Consider the following 25,799-nt stretch of genomic DNA (forward strand, 5'->3'; position numbering starts at 1 on the left):
TGTGTGCGGAGAGGATGACATGCAACAAAGATCTGCAGAAGAAAACAGATGGAGGATGTCACAGTTACATGAACACGACATCCCAAAATCTGAAATATACACTTCCCACGTGAATTGAAAGAGGATACCAAAGTCTGTGTGTCAAAGCTAGTCTAAACACACATGTGAGAAAGAACTCGAATTGTTCTATTTTTTTAACTCATTCACTGCCAATGATGACTAAAGTCATCATAATATTCTTGGTTTACGTAAAAAAATTTTTTGGGAAAGCTTATCTGCAGTATATACCTAAATTATAAGTATTTTTTCCAATTTATGTAAAAAATCAAACTAATTGACACATTCTGTTTACTCTTCAGCAGCTCAAGTGATACAACACCTGTGATCATCTTGATCATCTTGTTTATCATCATTCCTCATCCAATATTAAAGTTTTGTTGCGTCCAGATAGGAGTGTCTAACGATCATCTAATAGAACAAATTTTTGTTCATAGGATTACTGAAACTTTATACAACTAAATAAATGACAAAATATCACCTAAAAACATAATCATAATTTTTTCTCACCCTTCTAAGGCCCTTGAAACTTGGCAAATGTCTTGTGGAAGACCTAAAAGAAGACAGAGTATAGTTAGTAGGAATGGAAAGATGCCCTAAAATCAATTTTGCAATGCATTTTGAAGCATGTGTGTTAACGATGCATATCGTGATATTGATTTTCTTCAGTTTACACGTCAAAAATGATTTTTGAACATTCTCATAAACCAGATGAATTGCAGCAGAACAAATACTTCTAAAAAGTTTAGAATGCCATTTAAATAACATTAAACATTCAAAACCTATTTTAAAAACATACAAACAATCTTAGATCCTTTTTATGTTGTTAGGACTCTTCTCTAAATGATGCAAAACAAAAATTCTCATAAAATGCAGCAGCAGCAGCATCCAGTGCTATCGCAACATTCATGCACAATCGCGGAGTCAAAATCTCTATCGGTGGCTAAATTTATATCATAACTGTTTATCTTTTATATCATGCATGACTAATAGTTAGATTAAATATAAATACGTAAAATACACCTTGGTGTATACGATAAACTCACCCCCTATCTCCTTCTCGATACTCATCCAGACCCTCATCGTAGGACTTGGACCGCTCGGTTTTACTGGCTGAGTCTGAGTCCAACAAAGCACTTCTCAGGGACTCTATACATTCATAACAAAAATAGAAATTTATTTTTAAAATATAATTAACACTCCAAGTGTTCATGAAAGTTACATTAGGCTGTGACATCAATGATGAAGGCTGATTTATGGCAAACCCTCTTCATAATGACATCTACACCAGCCAACCCAAGGCTAGTTACCTTGGTCATGTGACAGCTGGCGGCGAATGGGTGGACCCGGTGAGCCTCGACTGGAGGGTGCTGTAGCTATGGATGGTGCAACAGATATGACAGCAGAGGGAGGAATAGGAGCAGCCTCTCTGTCAACACTGGGGCTGACGGGCTCATCTGTGAGGACGAGAACATATCCAGTATCACTGCATTTTTATAAAGCATCTCTGTATAACAAACCAGTGGATCTAGGGTTAGAGTCAAAGTTACTTTTATTGGCCTTTCTTGTGAAAAACTTTGAAAACAAAAAACAACAATAGTCAGGAGTGGAAAACAGAATGTTGTTGGTGTATTTAAGGAAAAAAAGTAAACAACTTCCCACTCCGGGCATTGCAAGCTCGAAACAGCTCAGAGTACAAAGCTGCTCTCTGCAGCCAAGGGGCTTTTGGATCTAAATTTAAAAGCTACTGCCCTACATCCAGCCTGTACCCAACTTTGAAACTGGGCAAAGATAAAAAAAAGGATACAAGCATCTCCCTTGAATAAACACCTTTAGGTTGTATATCTTGCAGTGAGACAAGATTGTATCCAAAAGACTGATCATTATTTTGGAAGGAATCCCAAGTAGTCGCAAAGGGCCAGGCCAGAAACTGTCAAATGTCCTTAAGAGTTAGAGAAATGTATAGCTGTGTATCTAACCATCTAGCAAAAATATAAAGTCCTGCGTAAAAGAGATATGGGCTGAGTTAAATTTCAGGGCAGATTACAGTGATGCAACAACAGCTATCCAAATTTGAAGCCTCCTCTAAATGTGGTCCACAGATGTGTCCTCCATTTCTCTCAGGGCCAACTTTTACCCATGATTCCTTGAGGGCTCAATTGTAGATTTTCGTTCCATTAATGGAACAATAGCGGACAAAGTAAGAGAAGATTTCAGTTTAAAATGCAAGTATATTAAAAGCCAATGGTACAAAAATGAAAACCTTACAGTGGTTGTGTTGTGAGGCGTTAGTTCTCATGGTTGCTAAACGACAGAACATATGTTGAGTAAAGGGCGGGAACAAATCTGAAGGTTAAACCGTCCAATTTTACTAATGCTCACTTCCAGTCTCCGCAATGGGTGAAGGACCTGGCTTTAATTGACCGGGTAAGCCAGGTTCTTTGAAGGATATAGCCCCTGAGTTTCAGGGTATCTGCAGGTTTAGGGGAACCTAATTTAAGACTTTTTAAGACCTTTGTTTAAGGCCACTTTGACCAAATTTAAGCTATTTAAGTAGGGCAGCAGTAGCTCAACAGGTTGAGCGGGTTGTCCAGTAATCGCAAGGTTGCAGGTTCGATCCCGGCTCCGGACAGATAATTCTGCTGTTGTGTCCTTGGGCAAGACACTTAGCCCACCTTGCCTGCTGGTGGTGGTCGGAGGGACCGGTGGCGCCAGTGCTCGGAAGCCTCGACTCTGTCAGTGCGCCCCAGGGCAGCTGTGGCTACATCGTAGCTCATCACCATCAGTGTCTGAATGTGTGTGCGAATGTATCAATGATACACTGTAGTGTAAAGCACTTTGGGGTCCTTACTCTGAGAGGCACTATACAAGTATGGGTCATTTATCATTTTGAAAAATTAAATTTAAGGTATAATTTCCAGCTATTGCCTGGAACCGGTGCTAACCACGCAGCGATCGTGGGATTAGACATCCAGTTACCATTAAACTTGCACTTCCCCATGGCGCAAACTCCCACTAGCTTAAACAGCTAACGTGCTCATCTAAAAATAGCCCCCTTACACAACCAACTGAATGTGTACGGTTCTGCTTATGCCAATATCATAAACAAAAAATGCTGAACACTAACTAGAAATTCACAAAAATTTTATAGAAATAAAATAATCTTGTTTATTGGGTCTTTGGTAATTTAAGACCTCTGGAAACTGTATTTAAGGATTATTTGTCAATTTTAAGGATTTTTAAGGCCTTAAATTTGGAAAAGCTAATTTAAGACTGCAAGGCCCAAATCATTCACATTCACTGTCAAGGTACGTTACGACAACATACCCTGACGAGGTCTGTCAAGTTTTTTTTTTTCATCTGAATGTATCTGCCTAAACTAAACAACCTTTTTTGATTCTTGCTCAAATGCATAATCCCAGAAACAATAGTCACTATTCTGCTGAACTAGGGTCCAAATCCCAGAAAAGACCAGACTTTGTCAGCGCTTGGACTGCCAGACCGCCTTATCAATCCAAATTACATCAACCAGGAAAGGAACAGCAAAACAAACCTGGTAATGTACATTTCTGAGATAAGAGATTTAAGAGGAATATTGATGTCATTTTTTTCTTGTCCTACATTTAGTAAATTTTTCCTGCACCTTCAGAGACCAAGATTTGAACCTGATACTCAAGTTTCCTCCTAAAGCCTGGTTCATGCTTCTCCGTCAGCTCCGCAAGGGTCAGACACGCACGGATTGACGGAAGCGTTTTGCTCTCATGCTTCTCCGTCTCCTGGGGAGTGTTGCAAAGCAATTGCCCGGCAGGACAACAGCGGGCGTAGCGCTGGTTTGTGGTATCCTGTCATGTATCGGTCCAAGATAGTGTGTTTATGTTGTTTTTTTTTTTTTTTTGTATGTAAGAAACTTTTTAACACGGACATATTTGTCTCTCATTCTCCTCCACCTCTTCATGCGCTCACCACCTCTAAACCCACGTTTCCTGTCATTTCCGTCCACAAATAAAACGCTTGCTGCGCATCTTTTCAGTCCTCCAGTCACGGGGGAATTAAACATTCATGTTTTTAGAGTTTTTTCGCGAGGTATTCTTCAAGCTTCTCCGTGTCTGCCGCTTGTTATCCTCGGCTCTCTTTATGTTTTTGAGGGCGCAATGGCGCCGCTGTTGTCTACAGCGGCGTCCTGACCAATCACAAGCTTGCGTTGTACGTCTCGACTGACGGATGTTTAGAAAAGAGAGCTCGACTCCGTCCGTCCTTGCGGAGCTCTCCGGCAGGCCCGCAAGGACGTTGCGTGTCTCCGCACTGACGCAGACGGAGAAGCATGAATCAGGCTTAAGAACCAAACTAAAAACACTCACTGCCTGTGACTTACTTACTTCTCATGAGCTACCGGCAAAATATTAAACATAGCATTCCCATCAGTATCTGTAAAACTAAACAAGACTGTCTTTCTCTCAAATGAAATCATCATAATTACTCAAAAAGCAAATTTGAGATTTACTTCTACTGTAGAAGTTCTACAAGTTTAATTACCAGCAAATTATCAAAGTGAAGGAAAGAAAGGGTTAAAAAAACTAACTCAGTTTCAGCCTTCCAGTCTGTCCTCTCTGATCAAACTGCTTTTTAACAGTTTACTACATTATGTGCCATTACAAAACTATTCAAGGCAGACAGATGAATAGCCAGAAACCCAGACATCCATTATACATTTGAATTAATGGAGGAAGATAAAGAGGACAATTTACCGTATTTTCCGGACTATAAGCAGCTACTTTTTCCCACGCTTTGAACCATGCGGCTTATTCTCGTCTGCTCATTCTCAAAGCATTACAAACTTTCAATTCACAGTCACACGCCACAATAGTTAATGCATTTCTCCATTACTCAGCTAATAAAAAAGGAAAGTGTAAAAACAAGATTAAATCAGTATAACTCCATCAGATTTAGACATGCATTGCTAACACTTGATATTGTGTGTGAAAGGAGAGTTATTTCTGAGATGTCAACAGTTTAATGACCACAACATCCATTATGATCCAGCTCCACCATAATGTGATTCCCTCAGAAGAGACTTTAACCAAGAAAGCAATAAATATAAAGGAGAAACTCAATATATCCAAGGCCTATTTTAGATCTGGTCAGGTTCATTTAAAAATCTCCAAAACAATCTCAAAATGCATCAGAACTGGATCAATGATATATTCCAATTTGGTATCTGCTAAAGCTTGTAGTGCTAATGCAGACCCAAACCCCCCACCCCCCTTTTTTTCTTTCTCCATGAGCTATAGTAATACAACTGCCTCCAAGTGTTGTCATGATGTAATGACCTCACAGTTTCTAATTTTCTTACCTATGAATGGAATAGAATCCAGAGAATCATCCAAGTTGCTGGAGCATGAGGTGTGACGTTGTTCCTCAAGGCGACGCATGTGTATCTCTCGACGTGCATCATTTGGAAGCCAGCACGCCACCACGTCTGCTGATGAGTCTGCTCCTTCATCATTCACAGCCAAGATGTACGAGGGGTGCCGTAAGGGGCTGGGGTTTTTCCCAGCATGCGATTTCTCTCTCAAAACCACTCCAGAATCTGTGGGGCTTTGACCATTGACCTGACTCTGAGGATCTTCCTGCGGAGTACAGAGGACACTAGGCCTCTGGGGCAACTCTTTTGGAGTAGAACATGATGCAGATCTGAGTCCTACTGCCACTGAATCTCTGCTGGACTCAGTGGGCTGCAGGGTTTCTGCACGCATCCTACCCTGGCCTTGTTGGTTAGTGTTGCTTGAATGGTGCCTTTTAACTGAAAGTCTTTGGTCAATGAAAGAATGTTCAGCACTTGTGCTTTTTGCAAAATGTGAGGGCCTGTGAGGAATTTTGGGTGAGGAGCATGTTTGAAGGGAGTCTGGTACTTTATAGTAGAAAGAAGGGTTTGGTGCTACTCTCATGCCACCACTGTATCCAGTAGACGACCTGAAAGACATAGCATTTCTGGGAATGGACTGCCTACTGGGCCTCGTACCTTGGTCTGACCTTGGATACACTCCTCTCATCTCACTGTGCCGCGCCAGCTCTACAGGTTCAACGTAGTCAATGGAGCGTGCTCGAGCTTTCAGAACAAGGCCATCTTGGGAAACACTCCGAGGGGGCCAGTTCCTTGCATGGCTTATCCTCTCTGAATTGGTCATACGGTCCTGTGAGGCACTGCGTGGGGCAATCTGAAAGTGGGGTGGAGGACCATGATATGATCGTTCATGAGAGACACTCCTGGGTCGTTTCCCTTTAGGTGTCCAGTCACCTGGAGGAATGTGATGAGTATTGGCAAAAGAGGCCTGACCAGCAGTTCGCAAATTGTCCAGCCTCTCCTGGATGGTCCGACTAGCATGGGAATGGATGCCTTTGTTGTCAATGTACTCCCTATATGTTTGGTAAGTGCGCCAATCAATGTTTTGATGGTTTCCTGAAAAGTTGGGTACCTGACCCTCAAAATGAATTATTCCCAGACTACTGGGATAGAAGTCAGCCTTTCGAGGGTGAGGATATTGGGCAAGGGATCCAGGTCTGCCCTTCACAAAGACAGGGTCTACAAAATCAATTCTTTGAGTTGGAGTGATGCGCCCAATATGCGCTGAATTAGGTGGAACCACCACAGTCCTAACACTGTCATTACGCATACAGACTGCTGTTTGACTCTTAGGATAGGATTGATGAGAGGCAGATGGAGGCTTGTTGATTTCCTTGCGATATCCATAGTCAAGGGGGGCTGTTGGTGCCCGGCAGACCTGCCCTGCCAAGTCTTCTGCCTGGGCCATGCCCGTAGGCTTAAAGTCTACTCTGGAGTAACATACTTGAGGTGGATCAGGGATGTGACAGGCATTTCCACTGTAGCTACTGTGGCCACGGAGGTAGGCATCCTGGGAATAGGCCTGGAGGCAAAGCAAAATAAAGCAAATTTACAAAAGAGTACAACAAACCACATGTGTGTGTAATATTCAGCAGTGGAGCACTAGATTCTTACAGAGAAGTCAAGTGTGATGCTGCAAATGTTACAGAATGCATGTGTGTGGGCAGTGCATGTTGCAGTACGAATGAGTGGAGGCGTTTCAAACAGCTGAGGGGTGTCAATGTTCTTCATCAGCTCCTTATTTAGACTTCTTATGGTAATAAATGAGGACATTGCAAACCAACAATGGCACATTTTCATGATTAGAAAAAAAGTTCTCACCAATAGATCCATTACCAAAAGTGTTTTATTCAAGAGATACTTTTTAGACAATTCATTTCTACTGTGCTTTGATTATTTAGCTTAGATTGACTGTTCCTGCTTATGTCTTTCTTCAATAAAGACACAGATTAACGATATAGACATCCACAAAAGCAATTAAAACAGACATAAAAAGAACATACTTTGAAAGGTAACCAACATCAACATTTACCTGTCTCCAAGTGACATACTGTGACCTCTTAAAGACAGTAGGCTGCCCATGCTTCATTGTAAAAGTGCTACATTTAACCAGCCTCGCCAACATCAAATGATAAAAAGCCTAAAAATGTTTCTTGTGATTGTAAGAAGTATAAATTTAAAGTTACTGGTAGAGCTTTTTCTAGTACGCTCATACAAACTATACACGCAACAAGCAAGAGACAAGTGAATGCATGAGGACTTTGGCCCCACAACAACACGGCGTTAGATTAAGATCTTACATAAAACCGCGTGTGTCACAGCAATCAGTGCACAGACTCAGTTCCTCCCTGTGCAAGCATAACTGTATGAAAAAGTTCAGGGGTCAGTGGCCTTTGTCACACTGAGGACATCTGACAGGGGATGAAGAAGAAGGGGCGAGGTCTTGCTGAATCCAGCTGGCTGCTAACTGGAGCCCTAAATCTAACAAGTATTGCAGGGACAGAGAGCATCGGCCATTTCTGCAGTCTGAACATTTGACTCATGTGTTGCCATTAAAACGCACACCCACTCTGCTGTGTGTGCAAGCTAAAGACCACCTCACGCACCACAATGACACGCATGACACATGAAAACTGACACAGCTGGTACAACACGTAAAAATCAAGCAGCTACACTGTGTACCGTTTGCTTACCAGATTAGTTGTTTCCCCAGAGAAAGGCTGCCATTACAGCATGTGAAAACAAGAGCATTAAGCAATCATGGAAGAGAGATTGGAAGAAAAAAAGAGGACAGAAGAGGAAATTGCACATATTGAAACAAAAACAATCCCAGAAGCAGAAAAGGATGAATCAGCCATAGCGATCCCAGGGATTGTCATGCTAAAAATACTCTAGAGTGGAACATGAGGATGAGAAAGCAAAGAGGTAGCCATGGTTGCCATGTTACAACCTGCCTGTGACACTCTGTCCTGGGTGAGGTGACAAGAGCAGAAGCTTGCTTCTCATGTTGCCGTTAGTTCTTCATGGCTCCACCCATCTTCAAACAGATTATTACACTAACTGAACAAGGTGTCTCCAGTCTATGTCTCTCCTTCTCCCTCTCTTTCCCTCCCTGCTACTGCTCACATGACAGAAGCAGCAGCTGCTGATTATACATTCAGCTGTGATGGTACAGCTCCCCCTCCCACTCCTCTCCCTCTCTCTTTTTACTAAGCACCAACCTGTTCAAAACACAGAGCAGTCAGCTGATTTTAGCCGCTGGTTTAAGCTCATTGTTCATGCCGCTCCATCTATTTTGCCCTGCTAAATGTTTCCTCTGCTTTCATGGTGCAACGTTCCCTCCCTTTTCTGCTCCTTGAACGTTCGGTCTCTCCTCCTCTTTGCTAAGCAACTGCTGCCCGTCTCCAAGCACTCCGAGCATGCTGCCTCCTACAGTGTCATGTCTCTCTGCTAAAATCACCAATATCCTCTGATTCTGATCAACAGATCTAACTTTACGTGCCTACACTATAGATATTTTAGTGCTGCTGCTTTTTGTTTGCAATGCAGCAACGTGGGAAGAGAGTGGATTATAAAGACACACAACTATTGAATAAAAAAAAAACAAGAAGCAAGTAAATGGGAGAACTTGCAGCGAACAAAGTCGAGAAAAGTGAAGCTGCTACTGGAAAGTGAAAATGACAAATATTTATACTTACATTGACAACAAAATATATATTGGTATTGCAATTGTAAAATAAATTGCCAGTTGAATAAACTATTAAATTTATTGATCCTTGGGGGCTAAAAAGAGCCCTTGGGGGTAAAATCGTCCATAAGCAAAATACAGCTGCTGTTACTGTATAAATCATACATAACCTGAGATAATGAAATGCCCATAAGAGGGGCGTACTGTATATCCCAGGAAAGCATCTAGGATGGATATACTTAAGACAACAGATGAGTGCACCTCAGTCTTGCTCAGAATGTGCATAATCAATAATAGCTACCCACAGCATGCATAAAGTGTTGATTGTGAAGTTCAAGTGCGTAAAGATGAGGGTTACCTCTAAACATAATCTATGAAGTATGAACCTTTGCAACAAACAACATGTAAACAATGTGCAGTTTTATGATAGCAGATCTGAATACTAAACTACAATGAATCTAAATCATTTAGATTTTTTTTTTTACGGAATTTCATTGGATGATTGTGTTACAGATGAATCTTATAACAGATGCATTAATTTAAAATTCATCAAATCAGGCTGCTGTTTCAGAATTTTTGTAGAACTTTTATAATGTTTATTTCTTCTTCCTGCATTAGCTGCAAATAGAAAACATCACATCACACTAAATTTGTATTCATTGATTCACCTATCTTGGCTCATGACAAGGAAGTGTGTATTAATTTAGCGTCCAGGAAACGCACAGCAGAGTATGGCTCAGCTAGCAGAAGCTAACCATTAGCATTAGCAACGATTATTTGTGGAGATAAAACATCAACATTGCAAAGCAAATGGAGTCAGTGGAAGAGTTGTGTTGCTGTTAGACAATCAGAGGAGAGATGTTTGACTGTCATGAAAAACGAGTAAAACTCCAAATCCTGCTGTTTTATGCTCCCTCTCCTTCGGCTAACATCTACTTCCTGAAGTAGGAGCGTCAGAGCTTTTTTTCTTACTCATTTATTAATTTAGAACAGTGAAAATGTGTTGGAAAAATATTTAACTTGGTCTTTTTTTTTAAGTTGTTTTAGGACCCCTTTGACCTTCACTCAGATCTACAACTGGGTTTTTTTAATTAAATTTTTTAACCATGTTCAGCTGACTATTAAGTTTAATAAATGTATTATATTTTGATAAAAACTTTGAGGCTTTGCTTCTGCAGCTTGGCTTTTACGACTTTAATGTTGTGTGGGTTTGAAGTGATGCTTACGCACAACTTTTCTTCACTCACAGAGCTGAGATTATAAAAAGAAGTTTGGTGAAAACAATACTCAGAACAGACATTAATGATTAAAACACTGTTTATATGTGACATGAATGTGAAACTAATCATTATGGAAAAAAAAACAGCAATTAATTCCAGTTTTTATGGTAGTAGAACATAAAGTATGTACAAGTATTGATAAATAAGTTTTAGTTACCCAGCTTAGCTGATATTTGTACATGTGTTAGATTTGTTTTTGTAGCTATTGAAAACACCTTGCACAAAAAAGAGCCTCTACATCTTTAGAACAAAACTTAACATCAAAGAGATGGGGTTGAATATTTTATTCCTTATTAATATGTCTCCCTGGGTATTTTTGGTGATGCTTGCTCTTGCAGTAAATTTAGGCCATTCCAACACTGATGTCAGCAGCTGTTCTGGAGGACAGAGAGACTGTTCTGGCCTGATTCGGAGGCCCAGATAGAGTGCTGATGGGATAGGCTGGCTACCTGAATCTCACAACTACTGTCCCAACATAAAAACCCGAAACTGGAACAGGTCGGGGATTCATCTAGTTTTCCTTTGAAAAACTACAAAGCTATCAAGGTGCCATTACTTTAAATGTGTTCTTACCAGTTGCAGTATATCTTCATCTTTTGGCATCACACAAAGTTCAAGAAAGTCACCACTATAGAAAGCCATGAAACAAAAAAATAAAAAACATGTAAATTCCTTAAACGAGCTACCATTCAAATACCTTTAGCCTTACCTCTCTTGGATCAATGATATCACCTCAGAATAAGCTTTCCCAATGATGCTCGCTCCATTTACCTTCACTATTCGGTCTCCTAATCAACAAAAAACAAACCAAAAAGGGCGTCAGTGACGGCTAAATCACTCAAACCGCAGCAGTTTACTAGCCTACAAATCTAGACTGACAGAAGGAGCAAAATTATTTTGCTCCACATGTTGGTCTAGCCACGCTCCACTGGAATCTCTGCAGCCAGTCTGGTGGCAAGCGAATCACAGTTAGTTTGATGGGCAGAATGTCACTGCGACCGAGCAAAACTAAAATGGCGATGGTTCGTTTGAAACAGCTTTGGCATCAACTTTGGACTTTTTAGACTTGGGCTTTTCTTTGAGTAAAGAGCAGATAGATGTACTTCAGCTTATTTAGAAAAAGTACATATTCGCGTACTCTTGGTCAGTGTATGGCGGACTGCCCTGTTGACTGACATCCGTAGCGGCAAGCACGTCATGTTTGTTGTCCAATAGCATGCGGACACAGTGTGAAAGAGAACCATAGGTCCCACCCCATGACCGAGCTCTGTCAGTGGGTCGTGGCCGGACCATTATTCATATATACAGGATGTGTTGACATGCTAGCAGTTTACTGGCAGTGTGGTAATTGATTAAACTATCTGGCTTATGCATTTAAAATGCTACATAAAATCTACAGCACACATCATTACTGGCTAATTTTGCACAGAGGAAATGTTCCCCAGCTAGTAAATAATACTTTCTAATATCTTAATATATGTTTGATTTCTGTAAAAATAATAAAATAAATAAATACAAATAGGTTGTCAAGTGGTTGTTACCTGTACAAAGCCCAGCTCCATGAGCAGGGCCACATTCCTTGACTTGTTTCACAAAAATTGTGTCCATAGGTTCAAGTCTGTTCCGCAGCCTCCCTGGTAAAAGTACACAAAACAAAATCAACAATTCCAATCTAACAAACAAAAAAAGTAATTTTATTTAAAAAACATCAACAGCAAAAAAGAAAAAGATAAAAATAAACAATCTCAGCAAATATTTAAGAAGTTTTTATTCTGAGACACCGGCATCCTCAAAAAGAGGAAATGTGTGTTTTAAAGGACGTGGATCAGTGTTATAAAGGACAAGAAAACCTGTTTGCACATTCTGCCCTCATCTCCTAGCAGCTGCATAGTGGCCAAAAAAAAAAAGAGGAAAGAAAAGAGATGGGAGTGAAAAGGAGAGACTTAAGACGAAGAGTGTTCATGTGCTCAGCTGCACACCTCCCACTCCTTCCTTACAAACTGAGAAATGGCTGTAGGCACAGCCAAAGGAGTGGAAGAAATACTTCCCCGGTAGTTGACATTCTGGTGGTGAGTCAGCACACATTACCTCGCTAACGGGAGTTCACGGGAAGTCCAGCGTGAGATCACATGTGATTGTTTGTGACGGCACAATTTAAAAAAGATGGCACACTCACCGTTTTCCATAACTTAGGCAAAGCTAAACGTATAAACTAATTTCTTCTGGTGACTGAAAGCTGAACAGGATGCAGCCTAAAACTTTTTATCCTTTACAACAAACTATTTTTCTAAGCCCAAAATTCTAAAAACCTGCCGACCGGAGAAACGGACACTGTTGTGATCTCATTTTCTCTCCTTTTAACTCCAGATTACTCATGCAGGAGCACATTATGAGGGCCGTGTATTACATAATACAGTACAATAGTCTCTTACAACTACAGCAGGAAGACCTTCCCCCTCTAGTGGCAGGAAGTGGGTCTGCATCTTCATTTGCTCAATGGAGCTGTTCATAGACCCAGACGAGAACACTGCTTTTGTTTGTTACTATGAATAGCTCTAATCTAGGAAGACACGAGCAATGAAAGTATTATATGCAATCAAAACTCTGTGTTTTTACACAAAAGCAGAAAAGTTTGTGAGGAATGACAATTTATCAGACCTTTTACCTAAAACAATCAAAAAAAGGTTTGTTTATATTAAATACTTATGTAAAAGTCATCTGATACGGATGTGAACAGACTTTTTTTAAGCGATGTTTACAAGCGATGTACCGAAACGTGGTTCTAGGGTGATGAAAGACGAGCTCTGTCCTGGAGGTATCGGAGCGAAACACATTTAGACAACCGACTGTAGCGTGACAGTGTGGAGGCACGTAAACAGGAAACCAAAAACTGATGTTTCCAGACAAATCCACACAGAATCATCAACTATGCAAGTTATCTGGGTCAAAATGTGCATTAAATAGTTCATTTTAAATAATTGTCCTTGGATTTTAGTAATTTAATAATAAATCAGCCTGCTTTCACTTTAAACAGTGCTTATGAAACACAGATTCATGAATAAATTAACAGAAATTTAAAAACTATTGTGTTAGGTATGACAACATGGGCGTTTCTTCCCACTTCATTGCCAGAATTGGTGTGAGACAGCATTTCCTCCTTTCCTTTGCTACGACTACTCATCCTGTGACGACTGATATGATTCTAGGTTGGTCCTTTCCTCTTTAGTTGTGGCGTGCTGACAGCAAGATCCTGTGTGCGAATAATCAAAAGCCAGCCAGGATCTTTTTTTAATATTCACCAGCTTACTCATAAAAAGTAGCAACACTCCTGACAAACAAAATGAGTCACCATCTGAGTAGAATTTTCCATCCATTTCTAATGTAGCTTAAAAATTGGCAAAACACAAATAGCTGTACTTGGCTACACCCAAAATCTCATTTCAGTTAAATATTTTATGTAGCATAAGGAAATAATTGCCATAACCCTTCTGTGATCCTTTATTCTTTTATATTCCAGGAGGAAAACCTGGGGCCTTATTTATCAACCGTACTTACACACAGATCTGGGTGTATTTCGTGTGTAGGAACTAATAAGCATTATGTGGTATTCCTCGTTTTGTACTTGTGCGTGGAAATTGTTCCTAAATATAAGAAAACGATTATGTATGAACAAATTTGTAAGAACAGCATTTAGTGGTAGAACGGAGGAATCATGGTACTGAAGGTCTCAGGCGTCCACTGGTTCACCATCCACAAATAATTTTACTCAATTATTTATTTCGGTGGAAAAATAGCTTTTTCGCATAATTGGTGCTAAAACCAATACGACATGAGACCGACGAGAACCTCACATTGTATAATGGTTGATCTTTTGTTATTGGGAGGATTTGGCAGAGCGTGCACTCTGTGGGGAAACTCGTCCTCCGTGAGTGCACTGATCTCCCTGAAGGAGATCCTTCTGGAGCTATGTTGTGATTTGTAACCCTTTGTGAAGCAGCAGATAAACCGCACAAATCCAGTTCCAGTCCAGGTTCAATTATTGACAACTACGAGAACCCCCTGAACCGTCCTCTGCTTGAGACGACTCTTGTCGTGATTTGGCGCTATACCATACCATATTTATTTATAAAGCACCATTTCAAAATAGCATGGCAGCTAACCAAAGTGCTGTACATAAAAAAAGCCAAATGCTTGACCAAGAAACACAATAAGAACAGGCAAAATACATAAGAACAAAGCATAAATTTAATCACTTTCCCTCTAGGATTAATAAAGTATTTTTGAATTGAATTGAATTTGAATTGAATTGAATAAATAGTCAGAGATAAAAATTCCTACTAAAAACAATAAAATAGGAGAACAGTTAACAGCACTATAAAATAAAATAATGCGACGAATGATAAAAACATTTGAAATTGCACAAATAAAACGAAATAAAATACCAGATGGTGCGAGGTGCCAAAAGTGAGCAACTAAATCATAAAAATGAAATTAAAAGCTCAAATCCGCTAAACAGGACTGAACTGAAAAAGAATATTTTCATGCTTTTCAGGGGGACAGCAAAAAAAAAGACGATTAAAAAAACATCATATTTAAAAAAAACTGCATTTTGGAGGGATTTCTGTTGCATTTTTCTGTGTTGGGAGTTTAGAAACTGCGATTTTAAAGACACGTAAGGCTGCTCTTTTTCTTTTCATTCTATTACACTTCAATTCTTCCAAAGGCCACATCTTAGCAAAGTCTACAGAGATCTTTACTCAATGAGTTACAACCAATCAGCACAAAAGATCAGCAGTGAAAACCGGCCCTTTGACTTGGTGTTTTCTGCTGGCTTTTACTTTGAGACCTGATTAACCCCTTAAATTTCCAGGTTTAATGAACACAATGGGGTTTCGTCCCATGGGGTTAAAGCTCGACTGTGCATAAAAGAGGAATCTGCACAAACTACTGATTGAGTGTGCTGATTTCAATGCATGGCTTCTATTCTGCCAAATAGAAAGTGGATTTATGCTGTAGATGAAAGGTCACTATGCTGGTTAATATATAGGTGAAAATAGACCCTTTAGGACGTTACAAAATGTATAGCTTGTTTTGCTTTGAACCAATTTGTGTGGCAAGTTGAAGCAGGTCTGATTTGAAAAGAGAACATTTTGTGTGAGGAACAGAGTGAAGCAAACCCCTAATGTGGACTAGTGAAGAAAGTCTGAGCCAAATGATATATACTTAAGTATTTGACAAAACACCACATCTTATTAAAATGTTAGACAATTGTCTACTTGTGTACTTGTGATTTATTTATTTGGTGGGGGAGAGGATGTACTGACTGCTTGCTTTATCCAGTCATATTCCACTTGAATATAAGTATTAAGTGTAATGAGACCAGTGGAACTTATGGCCCTTTTCATGTGTTACTAAAAGAAAAAGATGTCTTGTACATGGTTTTATTTCCCCAGAATGAGTATGAAGAAATGCCAAACTACTTATTATCCACAAGGAAGCCAAAACATCTCACAACAATACCGTATTTTCCGCACCATAAGGCGTTATTAAAAACCTTTTATCTTCCCCTGAACCGGCAGTGCGCCTTTTATACATGTATTAAGGTAACTCAGGTCCAGCGCGGTACCCCCGCTCCAGCCGTGCCTGCGTGTAAAAATGGGACTTTTGTTTGTTAAACAGCCATATGTCTGATTGTTCATTCTTGCTTCTTAAAGAATCTGTGCAAAAACTTACACTGACAAATACGAAATTGTTATTTTTATTGTGAATGAGAGGAACAAAGTTTGATTTTGATCTAACTCCTTCGTTTGGCTTATTGTACCAATTACGCACTGCTAGGTGGAGTAAGACTTCTCTGCTCGGCTCCCGGGTCATTACAGCCACACAGTGGCCGCACATAATGCTTCATCTCCGGCCGACTCGGCCCCTCTGTCCTGCAGCGGTAAGAGGGGCTTAGTGCTGCGTTCAGTCAGTCATGCCGTTACCAGAGTTTAAATCTTCATTCTTGCTGCTAAAAGCATCCGTGCATTAAATTGGGACTAAATGTTACTTTAATAATGAGAAATTTATTTTTTAGTATAGATAATGAGTGGAGTAACGTTTGACTTTGATCTAATTGCTCAATATGCCTTAATTGTGCCGACCGGGACGCTCGTTTGATTTTCTGGGTGCGTGTTTTGATCCAGTGAGCCTTATGTGTGGACCAAACCTTTAACTAGGACGCTGATTGGCTGTGCGCCGTATAATCAGGTGAGCCTCATGGTGCGGAAAATACAGTACTCCTGAGACCCAACATTGTGGAGGTTAAACAGCAATAAAAAAAAGAGCGAATACTCTCAGACAGCTGAGTAAAGCCCCAGAATAAAATCCATTTTTACTTTATGACTTTAGAAATCAAAGTTTTTGCTTAACTAAACTAAAAACACCATATTAAACCGTCACCACCACTGGGCTTCGACGAGATGCCTTTTGGCTCTACAGTGTGAAAAACCAGCTTAAGCGTGGAGAGATTAGGAGTTATTAGAAGTCAGTGACACCGGTCTGATTATCATGTGGATGGACAGGAATGAGGAAAAACAGCGGAGTTCCTCTGCTTACCTCTGCGGCCACACTCTTCCTCCTGTCAAGACACAAACACACTCTGGTGAATGCTTCGACGTTGCTTGTTACAGAATTCAGAGTTACGTCTGTTTGTTTTTGCACAATGGTTATAAGCGAATGCCCTCTTGAAATTTACCAGGAAGTAGTGTGCGCTCGACTCCGGCGGGTACACGATGAAGTGCCGCAAAGTGAATCCGAAGCCTTGAGATGTTCGGCGTAAACGCACGGTTTTTGGCCTCGGCCATGAAAACGGCTCATCCTCCGTCGGGTACGGTGCTGCAGGGAAATCAGCCAAACTTCTCTCAGGAGCGTCATTCTGACCAAAAGGAAACACAAAATGATTCATTCAAATAAAAAACACAAAACTAGGAAAATCTATAGATTCACATTCCGAGTACAGGTGTGACTTTCAGGAACACCTCTGTATTTTTCCCCTGCTTCCAGAGCTCCCCTCCCCCTCCCCCACAGACCTTACCCCACAATGTGAGGAATTTGATGAGCTTGCATTAACAAAGGCTCTGCCTCTGCTAATATGTTGAGTAAAAATGAAACAAAACAGAATTGCATTACGTGCGTGTCAGCACAGCTTTGTGAGTAAGCAGATAACCGGCAGGAACTATTTGTGAACATTAAATAATCTGCATGAGCTTGTTTTTGGCACATCAGCTTCGGCAGCACTCCCACCTGTGCCTGCTGTTACGTGGGGCACAAATCGAGCCAACTGCGTTTAAAGTTTGAGCACAAAAACTTGAGAGAATGAACAATAATTCTCACACTCAGAGGCTCAGTACAGAGTGTGCCTGAAGGTCTGAATCATGTTAAAGCTTGTTTTATGGGCTCGTTTTCAACAGTAACGTTGCAAAAAATAAAAATAAATATTTTGGGATTAAAGCTTATTAAAAAGTGGTAACTTGAGTAGTCACGAATCTACAAGTTTGCAAACTGTGGAAAAGAAAAACAAGGAAACACAGGAAAAGAGCTACAGGTGCAGCTGACACTCATGCAATTTGATGAAACTAGCAAAACAGGTTTTATTATGCGCAGGCAAGCAAAGACTATCCATTACCAGCATTTTGATAATTCACTTTGAGCTCGTGTGATCCCCGTGTGCCTTCAAAATAATGGAAAATTTTAAAATCTGCACACAAAACTGTGCTTCAGATTTGAAACAAACAGGATGTTTGAAATGCTAGCGTATTGATGCCTTTGTGGCTCTGAGGCAAGTCCGTCCTAGTCTAGCAGGCAGACAGGGCCCATTCCCAAGCCTCTGATCTTTAGACGTGGACAACAGACGGGTGTGTTGGGCCCCCCCTCACAGACACATGCCTCCCAGTGTTAGCATTGCCACTTGAAGAGTTAATACTGTTATGGCATTCCAGGTCAATAAATTCCAGACCCACATTGCTTTCATGTTTCCCCTATTGTAAAATGAAGTGAGACAAATGGCTACGGGACAGAACAGACTGCAGGGAACGACTGATGAAAGCAGACTGACACCAGGTCAAGGGGAAATTGTAAAAAAAAAAAAGAAGAAGAAGATTTTGTAAAGAAAACGGGACTAAAATGAACGCCCACATCAAAGCACACTCCACTCCTTCCCTGCCCACAACCGAATGCTGCTTATGAATCACCAGCATGCCAGACTGATATCTGCGCGGGGCGAGGCAGCTGGGAAAAGATTTTCAGACAGCATTTGTTCCTCAGCTGGGTGGCTCTTGGAAATGAAAAGTGACCGAGCTCAACAGATGGCGGTTCAACACTAAACACATTCCCTCCAAGAAAAGACTTGCATGCAAACTTATACCTTTTGTTCCACACACACACACACGTCTATTCCTGTCAAACACAGGAAGGACACCAGAAATACAAGTGCTGCATCTTTTTGCATTCCCATGAACATCAAACAGAGCTCCTGCAAGCTAAGAATACCAAAAAGACGCCAGTGAACCCACAGCTTTATGCTTAAACCTCACTTACAGTTTGGGAAACTACAGTACTAATGAATGTTTAAAACTCCCCCTGGTTTGGGTGAACAGGGTTAGACAAGCTGCAAAGTTTTCATCATTATTGAAGAATTAATTTGATCTTTCTTCACAATTCGGTTGAAGTCTAACCTTAACTGCTTGCAAAAGCAACAGTGATAGTGTTGCACAAGAGCTGGTGTATGTTTAAGCCTTACATTATTTATATATGTCAAGCATTCAAGCAAACATTTTCTTACATTTACATCATCTGTGGCATCAGACTAAAACCCTAATCTAATTAGATCCAACTCGTCTGCTGAGCTCTTTAAACTTTATCCTAACATTTAAATGCATGATAAAAGCTTTTAAAAGTTAATACTCTGACAAACAACTCATCCAAGCCTTTTCCTGCATGTGCACAGCTGTTTACACCCTCCACGTGTTCATGTGTAAATACTAGAAACCAGAATTTCCATCTGTTCCACTCAACAAATTTCTTAAAACCACAATGTATGCCGTACGTGGTAAAAATTTTCCTGCTGATATCATAAAAATAACACATTACAAGCCTCACGTCACATCAGCACTAAGAATGCCACAGGAACACACAACTTTAAAATGTGTGTAAACCCGGTTCTCTGTGGGCTGCTACATTCTACGCCACATCCCAGTTAAACCAAGCACCGTGCTGTGAAAAGCCTGCGATAATGATATGGGGTCAGTGTCGAGTCCTTGGAGTTCCGGCCTTGTAGCCCAACAGTATCATTATTTCTCAAGTGTCAGACACTTGGTGGGGCTTGTGCACGCCACACTTTTTGCACAGAAAGCTTGTTTTTGATCACTTTTTATATGTGGGAAATATTTCCTTGCACTGCTAAACCTGAACAATAATCCATAGGAACATTGCTTCACAAAAATCCAGCAAATTTACAACTTATGACAAAGTATAGAATGAATAAACTCAATAGAAACTAGGGATGCACCGATACGATACTGGTATCGGTAAAAGTTAACCGATACCAATGCAGTTGCTTGAAAATAGCTTCACTGTAACTTGTCATTTCTGTTCACCTAATATTTTAGTTTTGTGATGATTTTTATTCATAGATTTTACTTTTTATCTACCTCACAGTATTTTCCTGTTGAAAGCAGAGAAGAAAATAAAATCTTTATTCCAAATCATTGCATTTTTTTTGTGTGTGGTAGAAGTATAGGTATCGGTAATCGGTATCGGCGAGTATTCAGATCCAAATATCTGTATCGTATCGGTTTGGAAAAAAGTGGTATCGTTGCATCCCTAATAGAAACACTGCTTCCATTCAGTAAAGCTCTTCTGATGCACCAGTTCTGCTTGTATTAGTAGGTAACAAAGACAAAGGTGAACATTAGGCTGAGCTGAGCACTTGGGACCGCAAAATAAATGTGTAGACTTTATCTCCAGTCTCCAACAGTAAAGTTTATATTTCCCCTGCCACACGTAAAATTAGAAAATTATTTGAGTAGCGGCAGATGGCTGCTCATAGTCAGCCATGTTCTGCTGCAGGTTTCTTCCTGTTAAAGGGGAGTTTTCCTCTCTACTGTCGCTACGTGCTTGCTTAGTATGGGAACTGCTGTAAAGTCAGTGGCAACAAGTCAGTGTGTTTCCATGTAAGTCGATCTAGGTCAATCTAAAGTTATAAACTGGGAGCCTTTATCCTAGTTTATATATACACACACACACATTAGAAAACCAAACTTTCAGATGACGTTTGCTCCACTCTGGTACAGCAGGTGATGACATGTGCCTTTTTTGTGTCGGCATTCTTCCTGTTAGCTTATAGACCCTTTTACTACCTACGTCATCAAAAGTTGCGCGCGCAGCCTGGCAACGAGAGTGAAGGCTTCCTCATTCACACTCGATACTAAAACAGCGTTTTAAACCCTTTTGTTTTGAAGTTCTAAGCACATAAAAATGTCGGGTTGTTGCGTGTATGGATGCCAGAATCGCTTCTCTTCAAGCAGTGGACTGAAACTTTACAGAATTCCGAAGGGAGCACATCCATTTCAACAAAATCGGAGGCGTCTGTGGCTGCAGGCCATCAAAAGGGTTGATGAAAACTGGACTGAAAACACGATCCGAAATGCTCGAGTTTGTAGCGCCCATTTTATATCAGGTAAGGTAATCATGTACTAAGATTACACCAGAAAGCTGGTTCACCTGTGTTCTATTAAATAAAGTAAGTTGCGTTTGCTGGTTTGCTTTTAAGCAGTCTATTTATTTACAGGCGAGCTTTTCTGTTTTTCCCATCCTAACACAAAGCTCAACTTTGAATAAAATTGCTGCTGCGTGGCTGCAGCATGACCCAAGTCTGGAACATCAAAATTACAGAATTAAACAAATTTATACGCTTTATTTCATGCTTCAAATTAACATTTCATTCTAATTCATCTGTATTTTCCCACTGCATATTAGTATAAACTGTATTTCTCTAAAATTAACACGATTGTACTCTGAGCACGCTAAAAAAAGAAACCTATGCTATACTCACCCTGCCATGCAGGTACAGTTGGCTGTGAAGACGTAGTTCTCTGGTTTGTTTACTATGACCCAAGCCTCGTACATAGCAGTCTTGTGTCCTTGTCTTTGGCTAGGAAGGACTTCTGCCTTCAAGACGCAAAACTCAGAGTCTATGTCGTGATATTTTACTTTCTGTACGTGGCCACAGACAACATAGTTGTATGCTGCTAACGATTTGTATGCCCGTAGCTTCTCACGTGTGTACTTACTGGGCCTCTCCACTAAAAACGTATATATATCGGGCCACTGCGTGATATCTGGCCACGCACCTACATCTTCCACCCATTCCGTAATGCCACAGGGATCCGGGAGTCTGTTGCCATTCGTTAAAGTGAGTTTAATAATACAACATTCAAGATTTGCCGGTGATAACCCCGCAGCGTAGCTTGATAAAGCCTGACACAACGCCATTCTCTGTTGCCAAGCTGCGCGCGCATTCTCGCTGACGTCATATTGTTTACAAACAGTAAAAGGGTCTATAGCAACACAAATAGTAAACAAATGCTGGCGGGAGTGAAGCAGAAAGCTAAAACAGGATATGCCCAATGGCCAAAGAAATGGACAACAAGGCAGCAGCACGGCTTATTTGGTACGCACTGTACTGTTTGATGGTGTTACGCGTGTTACATACTGGTAATGACATTATCAGAAACCGCTTCCGTGGTCTTGTCACTTCCGGAAGTAACCGTTATCAGCATGACAGAGCCGTTTGCATGCTTTAGCAGAATTAGAACCAGTTTGTTTTCAGCAAGACTAACGCGTTTACATGCAGTAGCTCAGGAAGTTGAGTGGGTTGTCCAGTAGTCAGAAGGTTGCGGGTTCGGACAGAGAACTCAACCCGCCTTGCCTGCTGGTGGTGGTGGGAGGGACTGGTGGCGCCTGTGCTCGACAGCCTCGCCTCGGACGGTGTGCCCCAGGGTAGCTGTGACTAGATTGTAGCTCATCACCATCAGCATATGAATGTGTGTGTGAATGGATGAATGATACACTGTAGTGTACAGCGCTTTGGAGTCCTGACTCTAAATGGCACTATACAAGTGTGGGTCATTTATTATTAAATAAAAAACAACATCAGTCTACTTAGGGCAATGGTTTGGTTTTCTGAGTGAGTCGAAGTCTGTTGGGTTCCTTACATAGGAAACATAACTAACTGGAACAATGAAATGAAATCAGTGCACTGATAAGTGGGTTCAATTGGAACGTTTACTTTGTAAAGTGCCTTGAGATGATTCTTGTTGTGATTTGGCGTTATAAAAGTAAACTGAAATGAACAGAATTTAAATTCTCAACATATTAAAACTTGCATCATTCAGCTCTAATGAAAGGCAAGTCTGGTGCTAAATTTAAAAAATGCAGCAGAGACTATAAGACAATTACTGCTCGACTGTGACACAATCTGAAAGATTATCTGTGAAGTGTGCACGTTACCTTTATAAGCAACCAAATAAGTCCAACAAGACGTGAACATCAACAGTTTTGCAAGTCAACCATTTTGGCGTTAGAGAAACTCTTTCACAAACAGAAAATCACTGTGAGCTTTTTGTTAATTCATCACTAATGAGTCACCGCCGTTCACGCCTTTATGACTTATTTAAACAAGACGAGAAAGAAAAGCTGTACGCATGCGTTTCCTTTCAAAGAGCTGGCACAGTGAGGGAAAAACTGAATCACAAAGCCCATCTCTTTTTGTTTGTTTCCTCCAGACAAAGCAGACATGACCATAACACAACAGGAAGTAACAGACGACTTCTATCAAATTGAAGGTCAATTTTCCTTTCCGATTGCCATCAGTTAGCCATATGATGGCTGCACGGAGGGCTCTGTGAAAAGGCAGCCGTTCCAAATGAGATAAACAATGAGCTTTAATTAAGCCAAGATTGCAGTGGGGGTCAATGACCCTCCTGCAGATCTAAATATGGACTCTTGCTTCCGAATTCAAGTAATTATTTTCACTCCATGCTGATTTCTTTTGTTCAAATGGAGAATAGAATGCGGGTAAAAGTCAACAAAGACAACGCTTTTCTTTCCATCAAAATGCTTTAAAATAAACTATAAAACCTGTTCATTCAATGCCAGAATTCAGGACAAACTAGAAAACCCCAAACAAATAATATATGAGATACTAACTCAATATCCAAACTGAGGAACCCAAGATAAGGCAGGAATCTGACATTAGGATTCAACAGCTTTGTTTAAATACCATACCAGGCACTAATCAGCTGATGGTGCAAAAGACTCATTCCAGCTTGAAGGGAAAAATAAGGATTACCACAAGCAAAGCTCAAAGACAATCTAGACACTTTTTGGTCACGGAAGAAAGCCAAATTTGGAAAGTTATTAAACTAAAAGCACATTTGACTTTAGTGCGTATGCAGGATCCTGCATCAATGACTTTTTAGGACCTCTATAACATAGCAGCAGCAGTAGCTCAGGAGGTAGAGTGGGTTGTCCAGTAATCGGAGTGTTGTGGGGTTGATCCCAATGCTGCTACATCCTTGGGAAAGACATTTGCCTGCTGGTGGTGGTCAGAGGGACTGGTGATGCCCGTGCTCACCAGACTCTCCTCTGTCAGCGTGCCCCAGGGCAGCTGTGGCCACATTGTAGCTCATCACCACCAGTGTGTGAGTGGATGAATGATTCACTGTAGTGTAAAGCACTTTGGAGTCCTCTGGCTCTGAAAGGTGCAATACAAGTGCGGGTCATTTATTAAAAATCCTAAAGGTCGGGTTTAAGACTCAGCATGTTGGCTTTGCTTCGTCTCAGACAATATGCAGTCCCTGCTGCTTGATTACACCAGAGGCAAAAACAGGCTTTCTTTGAGTAAAAGCAGGTGCATGTCTCAACATAACTGATCATAATCAACCATGGGTACACTTCAAAACTGGGAGAAAAAAAAAACACAATGTCACTTTCCTGAGAACCGCTAAACTAGAATCCAGAGGTGGTTTCCACCTCAAAATTAGCACATGAATTAGTTTGTGTGGTATTCTGATTAAAAGACGGTGAAAAGATGGTTTTCCACTTGTAGTCTCGCTCCACATTCCCGCTAACAGCTGTTACTCAAAACATGTTAACTGTAAAAACATCTTCACTGAAACAAAATGGTTATTTGAACATGTATAGATCAAGATTTACATTTACTTAAATTAAATTGCAATAGCAAATACTACAGACTTTTGTAATTTTTGTTGCAACAAGAAATGGGGAAAAAACATGAACATAACACTAGCTAGCCCTACTAATTAAGATTCAGAACGGAGTGTTGTCATCCCAGATCACTCACTAGGGCATAATGTATAAAACAAAGATCTTCTCTTAGCTGACACACTTTTAGAGCAGCAGATGGAATCCCAGTCTGGTATTACAGGGGTCACAGCTTAAAATTTGAGACAGGACACGAATAAGCACTTCAGAACCATTGTCTCCTGTAACGTCCACCAGTGATGACCTAAAAGAATCTGATGTTCTAATTAGATTCTGCTCTGTATTTATGATGTGCTGTGCTGTCAAGTAAACGTGGTCTGAAGTGTCAAAGGAAAGTCCCAACATACTGAACAAAACTCAAGAGTCACGTGTTCTGTTCAAAATAGTACTCTTTTGATCAAATCTCACGAGAAAAGTTAACAATAATGTCCTCATTACCTCGCAGAAAGAAGACCTCGCTCTTTGTCGCTCATCATCTTCAAAGGAGTGAACCCAACGTGATGCCATCATTCAACTTCGATGAAAATCCTCTCATCTGTGATCGCACACATTGAAAAGCTAGCTCCAGCAAGATACGAGAAAAAGAATCCTGCACTTTGATTTATGCATCCATTTTTGCAGGATTTGTTAGTCCATCTGTTAAAGAAACACATTACATTTTTAAGTGTTTAGTTTTATTAAAAGTTTAAGTTCCAGTAGTCATCATCACACAATCAGTGCGGTTACATGTGCACTGACCAACATCTACGTCGATCCAGGTTGATCTTATTGAAATAAACTGGGAGTCTTTGTCCTAGTTTACATGCGCATTAGAAAACCGGACTCTCAACTAAAGTTTGTTCCACTCCAGTACAGTAGGTGGCGACATGCCCCCTTTCATGTCGACATTCTTCCGGTTAGGTTATAGCAACACAAGCAGTAAACAAAGGCTGGCGGGAGTGAAGCAGACGGAATTGACACAGGATATGCACAATGGCTGAAGGAATGTACAACAACGCTACAGCACAGCTTATTTGGTGCATACTGTCCTGTTTTATGGTGTTACGTG

General features: G+C 40.6%; 1 protein-coding gene across 7 annotated transcripts in view; it reads right to left on the bottom strand.

The window, feature by feature from the left end:
- Positions 1 to 25,799, bottom strand: part of arhgap21b (Rho GTPase activating protein 21b) — a 39,467-nt gene that overhangs the window by 12,010 nt on the left and 1,658 nt on the right. For 3 of the 7 annotated variants that reach the window (XM_015956876.3, XM_015956875.3, XM_054740382.2), the window contains exons 2-11: positions 25,190 to 25,387; positions 17,163 to 17,342; positions 17,024 to 17,045; positions 11,968 to 12,060; positions 11,136 to 11,214; positions 11,000 to 11,054; positions 5,408 to 6,980; positions 1,368 to 1,514; positions 1,104 to 1,206; positions 568 to 610 (exon numbers count right to left, since the gene is read on the bottom strand). In XM_015956876.3, the coding sequence (XP_015812362.3) occupies positions 568 to 610; positions 1,104 to 1,206; positions 1,368 to 1,514; positions 5,408 to 6,980; positions 11,000 to 11,054; positions 11,136 to 11,214; positions 11,968 to 12,060; positions 17,024 to 17,045; positions 17,163 to 17,342; positions 25,190 to 25,261 (2,367 nt within the window). In that variant the 5' untranslated portion in view covers positions 25,262 to 25,387. The other 4 variants (XM_015956878.3, XM_054740398.2, XM_015956879.3 and 1 more) reach the window with 4 other exon arrangements.

Source organism: Nothobranchius furzeri, chromosome 11, assembly GCF_043380555.1.
Source record: "Nothobranchius furzeri strain GRZ-AD chromosome 11, NfurGRZ-RIMD1, whole genome shotgun sequence".
Taxonomy (NCBI): Eukaryota; Metazoa; Chordata; class Actinopteri; order Cyprinodontiformes; family Nothobranchiidae; genus Nothobranchius; species Nothobranchius furzeri.